The sequence below is a fragment of the Macaca nemestrina genome, chromosome 1 (assembly GCF_043159975.1).
Source record: "Macaca nemestrina isolate mMacNem1 chromosome 1, mMacNem.hap1, whole genome shotgun sequence".
Lineage (NCBI taxonomy): Eukaryota > Metazoa > Chordata > Mammalia > Primates > Cercopithecidae > Macaca > Macaca nemestrina.
This window is the reverse complement of record NC_092125.1, coordinates 44,666,387-44,689,080: the sequence shown is the minus strand read 5'-3', so window position 1 is coordinate 44,689,080 and position 22,694 is coordinate 44,666,387. Positions and strand designations below refer to the sequence as shown.

General features: G+C 36.3%; 1 protein-coding gene across 4 annotated transcripts in view; it reads right to left on the bottom strand.

Annotated features, from left to right (window-relative positions):
* Window positions 1-22,694, bottom strand: part of LOC105484603 (phospholipase A2 group IVA) — a 164,253-nt gene that overhangs the window by 60,166 nt on the left and 81,393 nt on the right. For all 4 annotated transcript variants that reach the window (XM_071077332.1, XM_011746427.2, XM_011746428.3 and 1 more), the window contains 2 exons: window positions 11,487-11,524; window positions 7,574-7,715 (listed from right to left, as the gene is read on the bottom strand). In XM_071077332.1, the coding sequence (XP_070933433.1) occupies window positions 7,574-7,715; window positions 11,487-11,524 (180 nt within the window). The remainder of the gene's footprint in view (window positions 1-7,573; window positions 7,716-11,486; window positions 11,525-22,694) is intronic.

The window sequence follows — 22,694 nt, the reverse complement described above, 5'->3', positions numbered from 1 at the left end:
ATGATCCCTGTTTCTCTGGCCTTTCACTTAACTAATATGACAAATGTAAGTACCAAGTGGCACTCGGAGAATTAATTACTGAAGGCCCATATTTTACTTCTATTTTCATCCAAAGCTGTCTATTTGTTTAAACTGAAATATGGTCCTTACAGTCTTCCTTAAGAAAAAGCATTATCTCTTTTATACTCTGACAAGAAGAAGAATCTTTTCTACTTTCATTTCTTTACTACTCTCATTCCAGATTATACTCCCCCAACCAACCTTGTTATGTTTTATATATAGCTAGTTTTTAGGGGACCTAGAGACTGGATAGTGACATTTCACCTCATAGACACAACCACAATCTGAAAACTTCTTCTGACCAAAAACTATTTTAGAACAAGAACATTTTAAAAAGTGGCTTCTGAACTACCAAAATACACCAAAAATCCCCATACACAAAGTCATGTATCTTGCTCAAAGAAAAGATCTTAGCCCGCTTCTCATAAAGAAATTATATTAATTAGAGACACTGTTCTAATAGCAAGTTTGTTTATCAGATTTGAATTCCAGAGCAACAAAGTGGAAAGAGAAAAGGGCGGTGTGAAGAAGTCACTTCAAGCGGCCACACAGGGCACAGAACAGTGGCAGCTGAATGCAAAGGAAGCAGGCCTGAGAATGCCCAAATTGGTTCAGTCTGAGCAAGAAATTACACATTTCAGGAAGATTTCCATCTACATAAACAAAATCAATATTTTTTAAAAAAATCTCAGTACTTAAGAGAATAAACTCTTAGACTTTAAAAAACCTTAACTATTTGACTAGTTCAGTATACAGGCAGGAAAACTAATTAAAAAAACTAGGCCATGGTAAATTTAACAATTATTGACAACGAGTGTTATGCCACAGAATGGCAGCACCCAAGAATATGTATAATATTACTGTTTTACTGAGCAACTATTATGCGCCCCTATACATTTTGCTGGACACTTTATGAGCATCAGTACTCATCCCCTTACCCCAACAGGAGACATTGTCATCATTTTACAAGTGAAGCACAAAGGTAAAACAAAGTTTCCAAATATATACTGCCCAAATTCATTCAACATTTAATTCAACGTTGAGGTCTAACCTGGATACTGTCTGTTTGTATTGAGATGAATAGGACTGTTCTCGTTCGTTGTGCAAACTGCCACAACAGCCCACTCTTCCATACCTTAAGGAGGCCAACTGGCCAGTACTGAACAGAAAGTGAAGACTTTGATAGGGGACAAAGGATGTGGAAAGTTAAGAGATCCAAGAAGTAACATAAAAATAGAAAAATGTTACTTTTGTTATGGGAATGGGTGGTGCTGATAACTTCTAAAACTGATTATTTCTGCCAAGAGAGAACAGTGTGGACTGAAACTAAGAAAAGCAACAACAAAAGTTTTAATTTCATAAATGACTTCCAAACACATGAATTTAATATTTTTTGAAGGACAGCACAGAGAAAAAGCATAATTACCTCATTCCCCATCTGTTGCAGAAAAGTTATTTTACCGTCATTTGTACGAACATGAAGTGAAGTTATATTTTCCCAGGAAGACTTACTAATCATTTCCACAGAAGGAGGAGTGACTAGAGGTGGCAGCAGAAACTTACTTTTTGAAAATAAGAACCTAAGAAAAAATGCCAGCCAGTGTGTCCTACATGAATTTCTAACTCAAGAGTCTAAGCCAAGATCTCATCAAAACCTTCTCCTTAACCAGTGTTTCCCTAGCAACCTGATACTGGTGTTCCTGTTTCAAAACTGTGACCTCTCTCTAGCAAAGCTACTCCATGCATGCAAAGACTAAATCTGTGCCCTGATACATACAACAAAATATTCACCAAGGATCTACCATACTAGGAACTATGCTAGGTGTTTGAAATATAGAAATGAATAACACAGATATTGTCCTGGCCCTCACAAAACTTAAATTCTAATGGAGAAAACAGTCACACTCACCAATATTTTTACAAGAAGTTTTTTTAAGTACAAGCATGGGAAATGATGAGAAGAGAATGTTCATATATGCCATAAGAGAGTATACTGAGAGAACTAATTTAGACTTAGGGGTAAGGAGGAAGGAGATGATTTGGGAGAGTCTCAGAAGAAATTATCTGTGTGCTCATTAAAGAATAGGAGAGTGTTAGCTAAAAGTGGGGTGAAGTGGAGAGAGGGGTTGTATAGGGGAAGCCTATTGCGGTGAGAGGAAGCACTGTACAGGAGACCTCCAACCGGGAAAAGATTCTGCAGAGACAGAGAACTAAGAGGTGCTTACTGGGAGGGAGTAGAGAAATTTGGGATAAACTGGCAAAAATGAAGCTAGAAAGAAGCTATGGAGCTAAGAGTCTAAGAGCAGTGGAAGGATTTTAAGCTTGGGACGGACTGAATTAGATTTCTGTTTTGAGACGTTCACTCCGAATTCATTATAAAAAGAAAGTGGGAAGAGGGAAGACAAGTACAAGTCCTCTAAATACACAAACATATGTAAGTCCTCTCTATACAAGGCACAGAGAAAGACAAGACATTGCGTTCAGATTTAGATAGGCTGAGTTTGAGATGCTGGGAGGAATACATGTAAAGAAATCAAGTAAGTGTGTAGATATTTAGGTCTGAAGCTCAGAAGAGCGGTTCTAAGTTGTTGATATGCATGTCCCTAGCACACAGGTGTTGGGCGACATCATAGGCCAGAGAGAAATTTCTTGTTGTTGTTGTTATTGTTGTTGTTGTTGTTTGAGACAAGGTCTCACTTCGTCACCCAGGCTAGAGTACAGTGGCACCATCTTGGCTCACTGCAGCCCCTACTTCCTGGGTTCAAGTGATCCTCCTGCCTCAGCCTCCCAAGTAGCTAGGACCACAGGTGCACACCACCACACCTAATTTTTTTGTATTTTTTGTAGACATGGGTTTTCACCATGTTGACTGGGCCGGTTTTGATCCTCCTGCCTCGGCCTCCCAAAATGCTGGGATTACAGGTGAGAGCCACCATACCCTGACTCAGAATCCTAAATTTAAATCTCAATTGCCTAGAAAAACATATTTCTCACGGAGCATGGTGGCATGAACCCCATAGTCCCAGCACTTTGGGAGGTTGAGGCAGAAGGATCACTTGAACCCAAGAAATCGAGGCTTCAGTGAGCCAAGATGGTGCCGCTGCACTGCAGCCTGAATGACAAAGCGAAACTGTCTCAAAACATGAAAGAAAGAACTAGAATGAGGAGAAAGAGGACCTAGGACTATGACTTGAGGAACTACTATAGGTAAGGAATGCTCAGATGAAGAAGAGCTGGTAAAGAACACCAAAGAGGCATGATGAAGACCATGAAAAGGGAGTAAGTGAAGAGTAGACAATGTTTCGAAATGTAAGGAGACATCTGTCATTTGCAGCTGTAAGGTTAGTTAAGATAGGGCAAGAACAAGACCCTGTGCATTTATTAGTACTGGTGTCTAAAGGAGGTAGAATAAGTTTGTATAGAAAATGTTGGAAACGTTTGTGAAGGTAAGGAGAGAAATAGAGCAGAAGGGAGGAGAGAATACAGAATCCAGGAAATGTTTTTTGTTCTTTATTTTCTTTTTATATCTGAGTTTAGAACATGTTTATATTTTTATAGGAAATATCCACATGGAGGTAGATGCTGACAATACAGGTTGAGAGTGATCTGGGAAAATATGAATAACAGATATATTGGGGTTCTCAAGAGGAGCTTCGGATCCATATCTGATGGATATCTGCATTTGAAAGCAAAGGGAGTATTTTTTCTATTGGACTAGGAGGCAGGTTGCAAAGGACAGGCATCGGTTATGGAGTATGTCAATTTTATAGCAAGAAATGAAGAATTTGTCATCTCCTAACTTTTTATTTCTCTATCATTAGGAGAGAAGTCCATCTGTTGTGAGGGAAACAAGAAGTAGTCAGCCATTAACAGTAAAGAAAATAATTGTTGCAAATAAAATAGAAAGAAATTAGGCAGGGAAACTCTGAGATTGCAAGGCATTATCTCTCAAATAAAGTTGACAATCATGACTTACAAGAAATATGAATTTCCTCCTTTTTCCTCTAGCAAGCTCATACCTCAAGGCATGGCCAACTGTCTTCAACTCTAAAAGAAATTTCTATCATCTCTGCTGCAGAGAGTGAGTCATCCTCTTGTGATCACTTGCATCCCTCAGTTCACACCTCTTTATTAAGAACTTAACACATCATGGGTTTTGTTTGCTTAAATATCATTCTTCCAAAGAAGGCTTTAAAATCACTAAGGAAAGTAACTCCTCAGGGCTAGCCATCTCAGCTTTATTCTTCTCTAGTGCTTAGCACAGTATTTCAATAAATCACAAATGTTAGAAATGAAAAGAATTTGTAAAATCATTTTTCTGTTTTGAGGGTATACCAATACCAAATAAGGATGGCAACAAAAAGAAAAATGTTATAGAATTGCTACTGAACAGTTATCTCTATTAAAAGAAACACACGTACACACACTAAAAACTTCAGAGAAGCTATACATTTCTGAATAATGTATAGAGAAGACAGTTTTTTCAAGAACTAATTAGCCTGACGTGATAAACAATCACAAGTTCTAACAAGGATCTATTGTGGTGACAAGCAAGATACAGGATTTGGCCAGGCATGGTGGCTTGTGCTTGTAATCCCAGCACTTTGGCAGGCAGAAGTGTAAGGATTGCTTGAGCCCAGGAGTTTGAGACCAACCTGGGAAATATAGCAAGATCTCATCTCTAGAAAAAAAATTATATATATATAATTATATATATATGTGTGTGTGTATATATATGTGTGTGTGTGTATATATATGTGTGTGTGTATATATATATAAATATAAATTTTCTGGGTGTAGTGGCATGCACCCATAGTCCTGGCTGCTTAGGAGGCTGAGGCAAGAGGATCACTTGAGCCCAGGAGTTTGATGATGCAGTGAGCTATGACTGTCCCACTGCACTCCTGCCTGGGCAACAAAGCCAGATCTTGTCTCTAAAAAAAAAAAAAAAAAAAAAAAAAAAAGATACAGGATTAAAGAAAAGTCTCTCTCTTTTTAACATAAACTTAAATGAAGGTTTCCTTAGTTTTCTTTAAGCAAAACTTCCCCTTAAGCAGCATCTCATCTTAGAGTCTGCTCCTATAACAACACAAGTCACTCTAGCATCAGTAGGTTGGCTTTTGAACCCTACCCCCACCTAAAACATATTTGCAAATCTTCAACCACATGTGGGATGGGGTTATCATTTGGCTCCCTTACTCAGAATTTATGTCTCGTTTCCAACTGTATTCTGCCCTTAATTTGCAATAATCTCAAATTCCTACAAGAATGAATTCCAAGAAATTAATTTACTTATGAAATTATTTTAGGAAAAATTTAATGAAATTAATTCCTACAAGAAATAATTCAAGAGTGTATAAGACTATGCACATATATGTTTACTTATGTATTTAATTAAAATATTATTTTTATGAAAATAAATTATATTCATTTGACATATTCAATTAACAGGAAAGCTCAACTAAATAAATAAGTAAAAGATTACCTGATATGCCACTAACAAGAAACTTCATTATCATTTGATGAGCATCATTGCAGCAATTAATCTTTGTAGGTTTCAGATAGAAAGATGGACAGATATATAGAGAGAAAAATAGATAAGTAGATTAGGTAGGTGATTGATAGATACATAGATGAAATAAATGATGGATAGATAGCCAAAAAGTAGATTATAAGATATATAATTGAATAATAAAGGATGTTACATTTTCCTGGAATTTAAGGAAAGAAAAAGCAAAGTACAATTGAAGGATTTTACTTTCAATATTTGTTTATATTTATAGTCCAGTATTTCTCCATAATTAGGATTATAAATCATTTCTTCATCTTAATGATTTTTATAATCCTAATTATAGAGAAATATTAGAATACAAATATATTATAAGCAAATATTGAAAGTAGGATCCTTCAATTTGGTCAATTTTAAATATCATTAAACTCTACTACAAAATATAAAGAATTTGGAACATTTTTTTTTTTCTCCCCATCACATGTGCCTACATTTGTTAATCGCATCATCATTAACAAGATTTATGGCGTTTTCTTCTTGTTCTATAATGATGATTTCCACAGTTTAATTTTAGCCTACATTTAAATTAATTAATTTTAATCCTTTTATATTTTAGACTAAATTTTTCCTATTGATAAAATAAAATCTATTTCATGCATAAGTATGCCTTTTTGAAATACATATATTTAAATAAGTAAATAAAATGTGGTACATCCAGATGATGGAATAATATTTAGTACTAAAATAAAATGCACTATCTAAACGATGAAAAGACATGGAGGAAACTTAAATTCATATTACTAAGTGAAAGAAGCCTATCTGGAAAGGCTACATACTGTATGATTCCAACTATACGACATTAGGCAAACTGACAAAAGGCAAAGCTATGGAGACAGTAAAAGTATCAGTGGTCTTGGGGTAGGGATTAGAGATGAATAGGTGGAGCACAGAGGATTTTTAGGACAGTGAACTACTATGTATGATACTATGATGGTGGATGCATGTCATTACACATTTGTCCAAACCCCATAGAATGTAGACCACCAACAGTGAACCTAACGTAAACTATGGACCTGGGTGATACTGATGTGTCAATATGGGTTCATTGATTGTAACAAATGTACTACTCTGGTGTGGGATGTTGATAGTTGGGGAGTATAATGGTTAATTTTATTTATCAGCCTGACCAGACTAAAGGATACTCAGATCACTAGAAAAACATTCTTTCTGGGGGTGCTCATGAGGGTGTTTTCCAAAGAAAAACATGTGAATCAGCACACTGAGTAAAGAAGACCCACCCTCGCCAATGGGTGCACACATCATTCCATCCTTGGAGGGCCTGAGGAGAACAAAAAGGTGGAAGGCGAGCAATTGTCTCTCTGTCCTTGAGCTGAGACATCCCCTTTCTCCTGCCCTTAGACATTGTTGCTGTGGGTTCTCCTACCTTCAGACTTCAAGACTCCCACCTCCCCCTCCAACTGCCCAGCCTCTGACTGGGAGTTACTCCATTGGTGCATCTTTGTCTTGGACAAAATTGCACCACTGGCTTTCCTGGTTCTTCAGTGTGCAGATGGTATAGCGTGGGACTGCCTGGACTCCATAATCATGTGAGCCAAGTTTCAAAATAAATCTCTTCATATCTACTGTGTATATCTTTTGGTTCTGTTTCTCTGGAGAACCTGACTAAACTTGTGAGGTTGTGCAGGGAGAAGAAGCATATTGGAACTCTCTGTGCTTTTGGCTCAATTTTGTTGTGAACTTAACACTGCTCTAAAATATAAAGTAAAAATAAAAACTATAGCTGATAAATGTTACCAACTAAGGCACTATTTGTGATGACCTTCCTCAAAGAGTTTTCATTTACAAATCACTTACCTTACCTTAAAAAACTAAAGGAATAATGCTCAATCTCAATATTGCCGTATTTGGATAAAATTCTTGGGGAAATTGTCCAAGATAAATTATTATTAAAGTATAGCAACACTTGAAAAATTTCCAACTCACATCACGTGCAGAATTCAATCCTTCACTATTCTTTGGACCCAAGAGTTTCTTCATGCTCTCCCTTATGTTTTCTTTTCTCTGTTGTCTGAAAGTCTTCTCCTGATCACACAGAGCCATACTAAATCGTAGGTCTGGGCATGAGCTGTAATACCAAACAGATTAAAGTCATGAGCCAATGCTCCCAGTGGTCTGGTTTTCCATCCAGCCGGCTCTTCCAAATCCCTAGGAGCCACACTGATACATGCTGACTGCTTCCCTCAAGCCATTTTCTAAGCAGGGACCTAAAATAAGAGGATAAAATGATGGCTATCTTAAAGCAGCATTTTCCACACCATGTTTTCAGAGAAAAAGGACTTTTCCATGCTTCAGATAAACAAGCAAACAAACAGCCCCTGATAGGTTGAATATTATAACAAAGACTGGGAAGTGCTTCAGTAAAGAACCCTGTTTATATTTGTTTGGCACAGGATCTCCCAAACTTACTTGACCAAGAATTCCTTCCCTTATCTCTCCACCCTTCACTATTCCACCATGATAATTACTTTCTAACATCCCAAAGAGCCAGCATTCTGAGGAACATATTTGCAGAAATATTGTCTTAATTAATTGCCTTGTATAAGGGATGCCCCCCTCTAACAAAGAAAATAACTTCTAATCACAGAACTTGAGATAACCACAAATAAGTGTACAACTAGAGGACTTTAGAACCCTTTAAATTATATATATGTTATCTTGCTAATAAAGGCAGTAGCAATTTCTCTACACTATGCCAGAAACCACATTAGGTATTACATATGAATCATTGCAAGAACGATGGGAGTAATCACTACACATTATTATACAATATATTATTATATACTACAGCTTTATAAATTAGAAAACTATGGCTCTGAGAGGTTAGGATCACATAGTAAACATGTGATGTACTTTCACCATGCCACATATAAGAAATATCTTAATACTGAAGTCTAAATACCAACTACTGAATTTAAAAATACTTTTTAAAAATCTGTCGGCCTACGTTGGAATGTGAATAAATCCAAAAGGTAGAAGTCAAGAATTATCACCAGTAAAATATGTCTCTTTACCATTCATAAAAGGCCTTACCTTAATTGTAAATAAATTTTAAATCTCATTTCTGTTAGTTCAGTATATTTCTTCCTTGTAAAATACAGAATGAGACTGCTGAGCCTCTGAGCTGTGTTCCTTATGGTCATAGTTGATCATTACAAATAATAGTTTAATTACTACTTCCCAAAGGATAAATATAGGTACCTCCCAAACGAGAAAGTATAATAAATAACCAAAAAATTAATTTCACTAGTGAATTTATTAATGATACTATTATTAAAATAACTGATATGAAAATATTTTAAACACTTATTTTCTAGTGCTAGAACGGTAAAATAACACTAATATTCTCATGCATCAATTTTGGGAATATAAATTTGTTAAAAAGCAATTAAGCAGTATTCAAATTAGGCATATTAGCAATATGGCATATTCAAAAATAAATAGAATATAGATTCCTTTTGACCTAATAATTCTATTTCTGGAGAGCTATTTTAAGGGAAGTAATGAAAAATTTTTAAAGATAATTTAAAGAAATGGTTGCTGGACTGTATATAAAAGTATTAGGTTACATAATTATTAAATTTGATTTTGGAAATTATGTAACAAGGGGGAAAATAGTAAGACAGTGAGTTAACATTTTTTAAGTATAGTCTTGGGCTACACTCTTTTTCTATTACTATTCTTTATAATGACGTATTAGGTTAGATATCTTCTGAACACTATAAGAAATTAAAATCTTACCTGTGCCGTTGCCTCTATGAAACCTCCTCAACTTTATTTCATTTTCTGCTCCTTAAAGGTAATCACTACTGAAATTTAATCCTTATCATACTAATATATTTGTTGATAATTTTGTTATATATATTTATGTTCCTAAGATAGTCATTTTGCAGGATTTTAGTTTTGTTATAAGTGTTATCAGTGGAAATTATTTTTTCCAATTAACACTTTTTTTTCACAGTAGATATGCTTAGAAAGTATTCTTTTCTTATTTTACCAGTGAGTAAAAAAGTGATTAGAAATCTATCAATCATTAACATAATTAGCAAGTGGTAGATTTAAATCTAGGTCTTATTGTTCTGGAAGCCATGTTCTCTCTAATATACTGTGTTGTTATATATAATTGTTAAAAATGAATCATGATTTTTAAAAAATTTTGAACAGTATAATGACCTAGATGTTTTAAGGATATCAGTTTTTAAAATCTGGAGGAAAATTCAAAAACTTCTGAGTAATTTTATAAATTCAGTAATAGAATTATGGCTAATTTACTTCTCTTTTTATGCATTTTTTTAACTTTCTAATTAATTCTTTCTTGATTTTATGTTAGTTTTTTTGTTTGTTTGTTTTGTTTTGTTTTGTTTTGTTTTTTTTTTTTTTGAGACGGAGTCTCTCTGTGTCTCCCAGGCTGGAGTGCAGTGGCGTGATCTCGGCTCACTGCAAGCTCCGCCTCCCGGGTTCATGCCATTCTCCCGCCTCAGCCTCCCGAGTAGCTGAGACTACAGGCGCCCGCCACCCCACCCGGCTAGTTTTTTTTTTTTTTTGTATTTTTAGTAGAGACGGGGTTTCACCGTGTTAGCCAGGATAGTCTCGATCTCCTGACCTCGTGATCCACCCGCCTCGGCCTCCCAAAGTGCTGGGATTACAGGCTTGAGCCACCGCGCCCGGCCTATGTTAGTTTTAATAGAAGATATGACATGAAAAAATTTTCTTTGAATAAATTGAATTTTTCTTTGAAAACAGTTTTTATTCTAGAGCTGACATAAAATAATATATATAAAAAAGAAATTTTTAATATTATAAAAATATGGCCCTAATTACCTCAGTGAAGACTATTCCCCATTAAACAAAAGCATTACTTCCATAGTCAGTCAAATAACAAGTGTTTCTAATCTCATGCCAAAATATACCACTTTTAAGCAAGAATGAACTTAATACAAAATAATGCAAACAATAACTTGGACTATCCTTTGATATTTGCTGACATATATTAATAGGTTATGGAAATTTATGCCAATCATTTACTAAGTCAAATCCACATGTTCCAGGGATCAGACTACAATAAATAAATGCCTAAACCCAATGTATGCATTATCATACATTTGCCAAATCACCAGATGTGAAAATTTTAAGTTAGTTTTCGTGGCATTTGTGTACAATATGTACTAGTAACTTTGGTCAAATCAAGTTCAACAGGGAAGTTCAAGGAGATGCAGAGAGGTTAAGGGAACTCATTATTACATCAGAGATCAGTTAGATCAAGGCAGACTTGCCTCCCCTAAAATTCGCCATTTGAAAATAAGTACATGATTTCCTAACGTTCATTTCTGGAGGCCATTTTGAAAGAGCAGTATGCTTCATGGAACGTTATTAGTAGTAGTCTGGCTGGGTCACTATGAACAAAATCAGTCTCAATTTACAGTTTTTCATCTATAAAAATTATTACAGTTTCCTGTTTATGTTCACTTCTATGTTTTTGAATATCTACCTCAATCAACAATAGAAGATGCACTTAAATAACTGCATTCATTTCTATGGGGATAGATGTACGACTAGAGGGAGCACTCTTTTGAAAAGCACTTATTCTGACATTATTATATGACCACAAAACTATTGGAAAAATAAGCAAAGTATATGAAAATATAAGAATAATGACTATAAGAATATTCTTGTAAAGATTTTGTAGATATTAACAGATAACTAAAAAAAGCAAAGTAAACATAATGCACTCTACATATTCAAAGCTGCAGAATTATATATATATAAAATTCTTTAACAATTAAAATAAATTAGTGGATCACTCACAGTATTTCTCATCCAGCTAAATAAATGCACTTACCAAACTTCAAGAGACATTTCTAGAATCATTTCAGTGACCTAAAAAAAGACATATTAATCAGATTAGGTCATAAAGTAGATGTGTGTTTTATATAATGGAAACAAACTCAGAATAATTTTTGAGTGCCAGATTATTTTTAATCTAAAAAAACAAAACCCTAAAAATAAAAGTAACACAGCTCCATGAAGACCCTAAACTACAGATGCATTTCAGTAAACCAACTTTTTGGTATTTTTTTAATAAGTCTACTTAGTAAGTCATTTTAGCAAACACAAGAATTATCTCTGCCTAGGTTGTTTTCCTCCCTCAGTAAAATAAAGTAGCTCACCACAATTACTATTTACAAAACATAAAAAGTGCCTGAGATATAAAAACTACTGAGATGTTGTGTCTATTATTTAGGAGCTGCCTCAAGCCACAAAATCAGAAGCTGTAAGAGCCCAGAGGTTAGAATCAGCCTGGGTGAAAGTTCACACATGTGTATCTGAGACAAGTGCAGGCTGTAGTAACCTGGAAATACAACACCCACGCATGGTGGGCAGTAGACCTAGGGTCCAGCCAACTGTGGTTGACTCAGGAAATATCTACTAATGAGATCTGAAGCCTCCGGTTTTTATTTATTTCAACACTATTTGAGGCTATCAAACATATTGAAGGATGGCATCCTGCCAGAGAGACAATTTTTGTCTAAAGGAAAAGAAAATGACTAATATCCACTTAAGATATTAAGAGTTGTTTCCAGAGACTGTAAATCTGTTGTACAGAAAGACCTTCTCAATATTATCCCTGGCATTAGCTATGAAAAATGCAGCTGTAGATTGTTATGAAAACCAAATGAGAAAATGCTTTGAAAGTTGTTACACAGTTGTAAACGTGTTATTATTTTTATTGTATCGGGTTAGTGTAAGAACGTAGATAGAGCTAACTTGTTCAATAAGTTCAAGTAGAACAGAACTAGGATATACCTCTTGAAATGTGAAGAGGAAATTTTTAGAATCAATATAAAATGCTATAGATTATTAGATTTACCCTTGTGAGTTTCAAGGAAAGGAAAAACACAAACTAGAAGGAGATTTCCAAAAGGTTAAAATAAGTTCATTCAGATGATTGATTCTCAGAGCTGAATTTTATGAGTAAGAAAAAGGTATTGAAATCATCTATACAAAAATTTTCCTCTCTCACTAAACTGTAAGCTCTGTCTTATATAGGTTCCTATTACTGGTTCATTGTATAGTATTTAGCATACAACAGATACCACATATTTGTCAAATTACTGTTCGCCTGTGTGTGTGTGTGTGTGTGTGTGTGTGTGTGTGTGTGTACCTGAGGAGGAGGGCATCAGGCAATCTTTTCTCATCAAGAAATAGTTGATTACTATTGGAGACAAAATCATGGGATGGTCTGAATCAGACAGCAGTTCCTATATATAGAATACTCTGAATGTTCATTAATCAAAGAAGCATATACATATTTTTAAAGTTAATAAAGTAATTGAGAATCCTAGGACAAATGGAATAATGCATGCCCAGATGAAAGTAACGTCAAAGGGTGATTGGCTACCAAACAGGGAATGCAATTTAGAAGAAAACAAGATATGGGTAAAGCATGGTCTGTATTTTTTTTCAAGAAATACATAAAAATTGCCCCTTAAAATGATACTAGATTTAATGTTTTTATCTCCAGAAGGTAAAGCCATCATGAGTGGATGGAAATAACATGAACAATATTACAACTCTATGTAGAGTTTTCTAATAAATGGAAAGATTCAAGGCCTCTTTCATTGTGCCACCTCATGACAGAAAGTGTTCAAGAAAATGCTGCTTCCCAGCAGGCAGGTCTTCAAGCAATTTATAAATTACATATCCAATGTTTGGCCAGGTGTGGTGGCTCACACCTGTAATCCCAGCACTCTGGGAGACTAAGGCAGGTGGATCACCTGATGTCAGGAGTTCAAGACCAGCCTGGCTAACATGGTGAAATCTCATCTCTACTAAAAATACAAAAATTAGCCAGGCACGGTGGCGCATGCTTGTAAGCTCAGCTGCTCAGGAGGCTGAGGTAGGACAATCACTTGAACCCAGGAGGCAGAGGTTGCAGTGAGCCGAGATTACGACACTGCACTCCAGCCTAGGCAACGAGAATGAAGATTCTGTCTCAAAAAAGAAGAAAAAAAAAAATTATATATATATATATATATGTGTGTGTGTGTGTGTATATATATACACACACAAACACACACATATATAAAATGCTTGAATATATCCAATGCCTGTTTGTTCTGACAGCTCCATGAATAAGAGGAAAATCAACCATGCTGCATTTATAGTCAAATTTGTCTTCTCCATTAGCACGCACTTTCTATATCTACATTTCTTGGCTAAGACATTCATGATCCTGGATGGACTGACAAGACTCTTTAAACAAAGGCAGGATAAAGGAAGAGACGGCACAGGATTTTTCTGACAGTTTGAATGTTACAGGCTGTGCTGCTAAGGTTCTTGTCACACGGATTAGGATCCTCACTTCCACACTGCCCAAGTGGGTCACCCACAACCAGAAGGAAATTTAAAACACTCTTACTGGGTGCACGATGTTCAGACATGCTATGTATGATAAGCTTGATGTTTACAATCTCTCTGCACCTTTTACCTAGAACATGCCATTCAGATAAAAACATGTACTTCCTGTGAGGCATTAAACAATTATTCTAAACTTCTTCCCACACACTGCATAAAGCATCTCTGCATTACAGGCTTCCACGCTGCTTGTATTATCAAGACAATTACAAAGAAGAATGACCACCTCTTCCAGGCTTGCCCCAACACCCTAATACCTAGCTAGGAACTAGAACTAATTAGAACTCCACCTTTTTTAGGAAGGAGTAGGCTGTGTCGACATGTATTCTTGTGAAAAGCAGCAATGTCATCTTTGAATTCCCCAGTGGAAAGCAATTTTAGATGTTTACAATTGGAGATTTTCACTTACAGGAGGGTGGGCAGAACTGGAGGAGACAAACTATAAAAACTAAAAGCCATTTCAGCCTTCAAAAAATTTTTAAAGGATCTAACCTATGAATTATCTTGAAAACTTTCCACAGTCATTTTGAAATAATGAAGCTTAAAGCAACAAGCATAGTGCCTGACAATAAGGAGGTCCTTTAAAACAGCAGTCCCCAACCTTTATGGCACCAGGGAGCAGTTTTGTGGAAGACAATTTTAACGTGGACCAGGGTGGCGGGGTGGGAGGGGGCATGGTTTCGTGATTCAAGTGCATTACATTTATTGTGCACTTTATTTATATTATTATTACACTGGAATATATAATGAAATAATTATACAACTCACCATAATGTACACAGTGGGAGCCCTGAGCTTGTTTTCCTGCAACTAGGCCTTCCCCTGGGGGTGAGGGGGGACAGTGACAGATCCTTAGGCATTAGATTCTCATAAGGAGCATGAACCTAGATCCTTCACACGTGTAGTTCACAACAGGGTCCACGTTCCTGTGAGAATGTAATGCCACTGCTGATCTGACACGAGGCAGAGCAGCAATGTGATGGGGAGCGACTGTAAATACTAATGAAGCTTTGCTCCTTTGCCCAACTCTCACCTCCTGCTGTGCAGCCTAGGTCCTAACTTGCCGTAGACCAGATCCAGGGATTGGGGACCCCTGCTTTAAAATGATTATTACAAAAAAGATGCACATAACAAAATAATTTCAAACTTGAGAACCTATCCTATTAGTAAAGAGTTCTTCAAATATGCCATGACTTCCCTTATGTGCTCCAATATTTACAACACTTACTTTCAATAAAACATTATTTTGAACTCTGATCCCTAATTTACTCATTTTTTTTTCTAGGTAGAAACAAACAGCAATTAATCATCATATTGATTCAATCATTATGCACATCTTTCAAGAGAATTACATATTTTCTGCTTTATCCATATTTACTTGACCTGTGCAGGATAATAAATAAAGTCATTTTTAAAGGGTCATTTTTACTTAGAATCATGTTTCTGTACCTTGTATCTCAATTGTGTAAAGAAGGAACAAGATGTGGATCTGCCAAGGAGGCAATCGAAGTGCAAAGCAGAAATTACAACCCCATCAATACACGCAAACCCACATCTAATAAATTCTGCATGTTTAAAAGTTGAATGAGACACTAGTAAAATAATTTTTTTCTTTTTTTTTCTTTTTTTTTTTTTTTAGCTATAAAGTTTTTTAATCACCTGGGTGTAGGTGGACTGAGTCCGAAAAAGGAGTCAGCAAGGGGAGATGGGGTGGGGCAGTTTTACAAGATTTGGGTAGGTAGTGGAAAATTACAGTTAAAGGGGATTGTTCTCTTGTGGGCAGGGGCGGGGGTCACAAGGTGCTTGGTGGGGAGCTCCAGAGACTTATTGTCCAGGAGAAGGAATGTCACAAGGTAATATCAGCAGTTAAGGCAGGAACCGGCCATTTTCACTTATTTTGTGGTTCTTCAGTTGCCTCAGGTCATCTGGATGTATATGTGTAGGCTTGGGCTCAGAGGCCTGACATTCCTGTCTTCCTATATTAATAAGAAAAACAAAACAAAATAGTGGTGAAGTGTTGGGGCAGCAAACATTTTTGGGGGTGGTATGGAGAGATAAAGGGCGATGTTTCTCAGAGCTGCTTGGGGCGGGATTAGGGGCGGTGTGGGAAGGGTGGCGTGGGAACCTAGAGTGGGAGAGATTAAACTGAAGAAAGTTTTTGTGGTAAGGGGTGATATTGTGGGGTTGTTAGAAGGAGCATTCGTCGCATAGAATGATGGGTGATGGCCTGGATACAGTTTTGTATGAATTGAGAATTATTTTTCAATATATAGTCATGTACTACATAGTTATGTTTCAGTGATGAAACACATTTGCAACAGTGGTCCCCATAAGATTATAATGCCATATTTTTATTGTATCTTTTGTATGCTTAGATATGTTTGTTTAGATATGCAAATACTTACCATTGTGTTGCAAATGCCTATCATATTCAGTGCAGTAACATGACTTGCAGCTTAGGCGCAATAGGTTGTACCACATAACCTAGGTGTATAGCAGGCTGTACCATCTAGGTTTATGTAAGCACACTTTATGATGTTCACACAATAATGAAGTCACCTAAGGATGCATTTCTCAGCATGTATCCCCACTGCTAAGTGATATATAGATATACATAATATTTTTAGTAAAATAAATTAGCTTTTCCTACCAGGAATCATCTAATTCATTACCCAAGAACTCAGGATAATTCAGGAGTGTCTACCTCCCCCCCAAAATAATTGTTCTTAACAGACCTGAAAGACTTTTAAAAACCATTGTCTTTCCTGTGGCCATGTTCTACACTCTCATAGTTTCCTCCTTACATTTGATGATAATCTCATGTTCCTTAATTTAAGGTCCTTTTTACTAGGTGGACATCAGCAGAAATTCTGAAGATCTGGGTAACCATTAGCTTTCATACAATAAGCCAGATTTCCTAAACCACTACTACCAAACCACTCTACTACCTCTTTTTTCTCAGACTGTCTAACTTTTCTCTTTTAAACTTCATTACTTTCACTACTCCTGTCTGAGCACTTGTCAGGTTTATACACCTCCTGGAAGTGCATTCATGTATTCATTCATCCAAAAATGGTTCAAGTGCCTCATGTGTGCCCGGCTGGATACACAATGGTAAATAACCTAGTCATGTTTTACTCCATGACAGAACTTACCATCCAACAGAGGAATCCCAAGAATGCAAGAGCATTCTGAAACACCCTAAAATTTAAAAGTTATAAATTGCCATAAAAGTCATAAAAGTCTCACTTGTTTCAATTGTTAGTAACCCAAAATAAAAATGCATTCTCTGTTAAAGCCAGGAATTACTTGAGCCACATTTGAACTCTGTCCTGCATCAATATCTGAGAGTTTTAACATCTCAGCCAAAGGTCTCTCAACTTTCTTACAAAATTATATCGTTCTCTTGTTTTCTCTCCAAACTCCACTTTGTCTCAACAACTTATTTAAATTGCAGTCTTTGTTTTCAAACATCAATACATGGTTTTCCAAAGACATCATCCCGAGACTAACAACATTCTGAATTCACCATAAAAACTCCCTTCTTTTTTTCAGCTTTGTCACTATCTCTTCTGTGGAACTATCTTATTCATTTTCAAGTTGCACTCGTGAGTAAGCGACAATCAAAGAAAGCAATCAGCCAAAATCAGAGAGATGCCACAGGAGCCACGAGGAATGGCTGTTTTTAACACTAACTTCTAAATACAGATGGCAAACTAAAACACAAGATCAACTTAGAGACAACTTTTTTCAAAGTGTTGGACAAAACAAACTAATTTCATCCAGAGAAATAAAGAAGCATAATCTTATCTGCTTCCAAGCCTAAGCATTTTCATGATTCTTTTGAAGTGGGCTACTTTGTTTCTTGAAACACTCTAAATTCTGAATATTCTAGACCTTTCCACTTTAAAATGGGCCACTGTAACCCCAAACTACATTTGACACATTCAGTCATGAGTGACTGGTGCATTCTGAACTATCTTGAAACAAATGATCACTGCATCGATAAGTTCTACCATTAGTATTTAAATAACAAGTTCATTTTGGTCCATAAGTTCAAACAAATAAGTATGTTTGATATCCAGTTAAATCAGCTTCATAAAGCACATGATACATATTTAGTTAAATCTGGTCAATTATAATTAGAGTGAGAATACTTAATATTTATTTAGTGCTTAATGGGCCAGGAAGTATTTTAATATGTTGTATGCATTAACCTATCTAACTGTAACCACAACCTAAAAGGTAGGTACTATATGTAACCCTGTTTTACAGATGAGGATGCATGGCAAAGTCAGAAAAAATAACATGTCCACCATCACATGGTTAATAAGTAGCAGAATCATGATTCCATCTTGGGAAGTGGCCATCTGACTCTGAGTCTGGGTCAAAAGCAGCAGGTTGTGCCAGCATCTCTCAAACAACAATTCTGATGTTCTAAACTTTTGACTCCAACAAATACAATTTAACCCAGATTTTATCAATGGCAGCCCTAAAATTGTCTTTCTCCCCCAAAAAACAGTTATAAAAGTTGAGTGATAAAATCACAGTCTAAGGAAGAGCATAATTCAGCTTTCCACCTTCAGCGGATCCTCACTGCTTCTAAGCAATCATTGCATTCAACTCTACTTGACACATTAAAGCTGTGCCAAGCGTGACTTTCCTCAAATCACTCTACACTCCCCATTCTAGTCACTTTCTACAGAAGCAGTCTGTGGTAAGCTGCACCCACCTTTTTGTTTTCCATATCAACATTCTTGGTATCTCTACCTACTAACGTTTTGCTTGCTAATGCTTCTGAGGAAAAAGTCAGAAGTTCCCTCTCAGTTCCCCATTACCTGGTCACGAACCTTCCGTAACTCACTACTGTAAGTAAGATAACATCAAAACTCCTACATCTCACATTTCTACTCTGCTATGGTCTCATCCCAATGTACCTCTTCTTCCTTCATGAACGGATGATCTGTTCCCATCAAACTTGTCTAGGCATGGTTTCCCAAACATGCTCCGTCCTTTCTAGTCCAATGCCTTCAATTAGGCTGTTCTCTTCACCAGGACTACCTTCCGCCCCTTTAGAGACCCAACCACCTCAACCACACCCTTTCTTTAAGGACATGCCTAAGCCATTGATGTCCACTGTCACCCGCAATGATCCTGCTCCCTCAGCCCTGCCTTCACCTCTCTGACCTGATCTCCTCCCAGTCTCCCTCCCACTCTTTCTTTGTGCTCCAGCCACACTCTCCTACTTGCTGTTACTTATCTTGCTAGGCAAACTCTTCTTCAGAGCCTTTCTACTTGGAGTGCCTTCTGTCCTCAGATACCCTCAGAGATGCCTTTCTTAACCAAATTTTTGGAACTGCCTTTGTGACAGTTCACAATACACACACATATACACACTGCCCCATTCTTTGTCCCTAGTTTAGTTAGCACTTGCCATTATCATCATCTGGCAGGAGTATCTTTTACATATTTACCTTGCTTTTCATCTGTCTTGCTAAGTAGAATGTAAGTTTTGTGAGGGTAGGGATTCTTGTTCATTTTGTTCTCTGCTGAAATAGGCAGTGCCTAAAGAGTGTCTACCACATAGTGAAGGCTCAATAGTTATTTGTAAAATGAATTAATTAATGAATAAATAATTTATTCTTATGACTCTCACTGTACACATTGCCTGCACTGTCCATTTATCATACATAAATATTAAACTCTATTTAATGATATGCTGAAGTTTGTAGGGGTAAAGTATACTGTTGTCTGCTACCTCCTTTTAAATGCATCAGAAGAGTAATTTTTTGGTAAAATGGTAATTATAGAATCTAGGTGGCAGTTATATGATGTTCACTGTATAAATTTTTCAACTTTTTATACATTGAACATTTTTATAATAAAATTTAAAGAATAATAATGCTTTAGAGGGGTCTTCTCTAACTCTACAAACTTCAGTTGCCCACCAACTGTTTTCTACTGCATACTTTTATTTTCTTCACAGTATTTCTCATTAGCTGATGGCGTGTTGATCATTCTTTTGCTCATCATTGCCTGTTTACTTTCCCTATTAGAATGCAAGCTCCCTGGAGAATTCCCAGGATACTATCACCTAGAATACTGCCTGAAACATAACAGTTGTTTAATAAATAACTTCTCAAGTAAGTCAATGAATAGATACCTCATGATACTGTTTATTATTACCTGTCAGTTTACACATGAAAGTATACTTTCCAAACAGATTCTTAGTTCCTTGAAAATTGTACTTTTGTGCAGTTTTTTTCACTATTTAGCAACATTTTAGGAGCACAATAGAGGCTTACATTTTTCTCACATTAATAACACAATCTATTGACAAGTTAGTATTTTAAAATTATATAATACTATATAAATGATAGATTTTTATTCTTGCATTATTATCACTTAGCTTCCATATCTGTAAAATGAGAAGAATGGAAAGCTTTTGGGTGAAGAAGGCCAAATGAAAATAAGGTATTGTACTTTAAGTGCAAGCTAAACTTTGGGTACACAGGAACGTAATGATGGGAAAAACAGACACTGGAGACTCCGAAAGTGGGGAGAGAAGGAAAGGAGCAAGAGTTGAAACACTATGTATTGGATACCATGTTCACTACTTGGATGATAGGATCATTAGAATCCCAAACCTCAGTATCATGCAACACACCCATATAACAAACCTGTACATGTACCTCCTGAACCTAACGTAAAAAATAAAACAGGCTGAGTGTGGTGGCTCACACCTGTAATCCCAGCATTTTGGGAGGCTGAGGCGGGAAGATCACTTGAGGTTAGGAGTTCGAGAACAGTCTAGCCAACAGAGTGAAACCCTGTCTCTACTAAAATACAAAAATTAGCCAGGCCTGATGGCCCTTGCCTGTAATCTCAGCTACTCGGGAGGCTGAGACACAGGAATGGCTTGAACTCAGGAGGCAGAGTTTGCAGTGAAGCAAGATCATGCCCCTGCACTCCAGCCTGGGCAATAGAGCTAGACTCTGTCTCAAAAAATAAATAAATAAAAATAAAAATAAAATATTTTTAAAAGAAGAGAAGTATTCTTTCTAGATCACAGAATTTTACAAATTAGAAAGGAGCTTAGAAAAAATTTAATCCAACCCTTCATTTTACAGATGAAGAAAATAAGACTCAGAAAGAAAGGATAACAATTCAAACATTCTGGAGAGCTATGAATGACAGAGGCAAAATGAGGGTCCATCCTCTCAATTCCCAGTTTCGACTCCAAGTGAGTAAAGCAGGGCCCTGGGAATCTGCCCAACTCCATTTGGAAGCTCCTGTTATTTCTCCAGCATCTCCTGGACACAGAAATCACTCTATGTTGACTCAGTATTAACGTTTGCATGACAAAACTATGAAAGAGTTTTTGCTAATACTATTTTGCCTTGAAGAATTTGTTCACTCTTCACCAAATCTAAGTGCTGTTTTTCCTCCACTGGGTTGCCATAACTATCTTCAAGGCTTACATCTCTTCTCTCCCATTGCTCCCTCACCACCTCCTCTCTCTTACAACCTCTGTAAACATTGTAGAATGATCATCAGGAAGACTGGGATTCCCAGCTGAGGACAGAGGTTGGATAGCTGGGTGGCTTGCACAGGGCACTCCCACATGATCTGAGGAACAAGCAGGGGACTCTCCCCTTAGCCATCATGCTTACTTCTCTCCCAACTACCCCTGCAGCTCAAAGGATTATCATTCAGATAAAACTACCAAGAAGTCTGAAAACAGAGTAATGAAGAAAAGCCTGCTTGGATGACTGTTTTCTCAGGCACACTAAAAAAGTAGTTACATAAGCTTCTTTAAATTCAGGAATGTGGAAAGCCTTTTTAGAGCCCTGGGGATTACACATCTAGCCATAAAAAATGACAGAGGAGAGGAAATGAATGTTGTCCACAATATCTTCTCTTATCAGGAGTCTGTGTATCATGGACTAAAGTGACGAAAGAAAAAAAATGATTTCAGAAAGTCCAATCCATGCTTCCAAAGCCCTCAACAGACATTTACTGAGAGCCTATGCTAGCAACATGCAATAGCTAAGGCCTGAAGAGTTTAGCTTTTGACCACCTCTACACGCTCTTCCCTATGATTCAGCAAAATGGATCTGCCAAGCCGTTTATCTTGCTGTGCCCCAGCTTGCTTTCTTCTTTCAAGACTCTGGCCTTCAGCAATCTGTTCTGCCCAGAATGCTCATAACTACTTTACTGATGAAATCCTCTCTTTTCTTAAGGTGTAATAACAGCAACAATGACAAGTAACATTTATATAGTGCCTAATATGTACCAGAAACTGTTCTAAGCCCTGTATGTATACATGAGTACATCTATGTGTTTATAGTATCAATATATTTAATCACTTATTTTGATTACTTTATAGTATTAACATACTTTTAATCACTTTCAATCACGTATTGAATTATATGCTTAATATATAAACTAAATAATATGTAAGCATATATTGAACCATAAAATATATCAAATTATAATTAAATATGTTTATATGTAATATACATTATACTATATATTATCATATGCATATATTATATATACATAAATAAAATTAACTTGTTTAAACATAATGATTCCCTTAGAAGATATTATTTCTATTTTATAGGTGAGT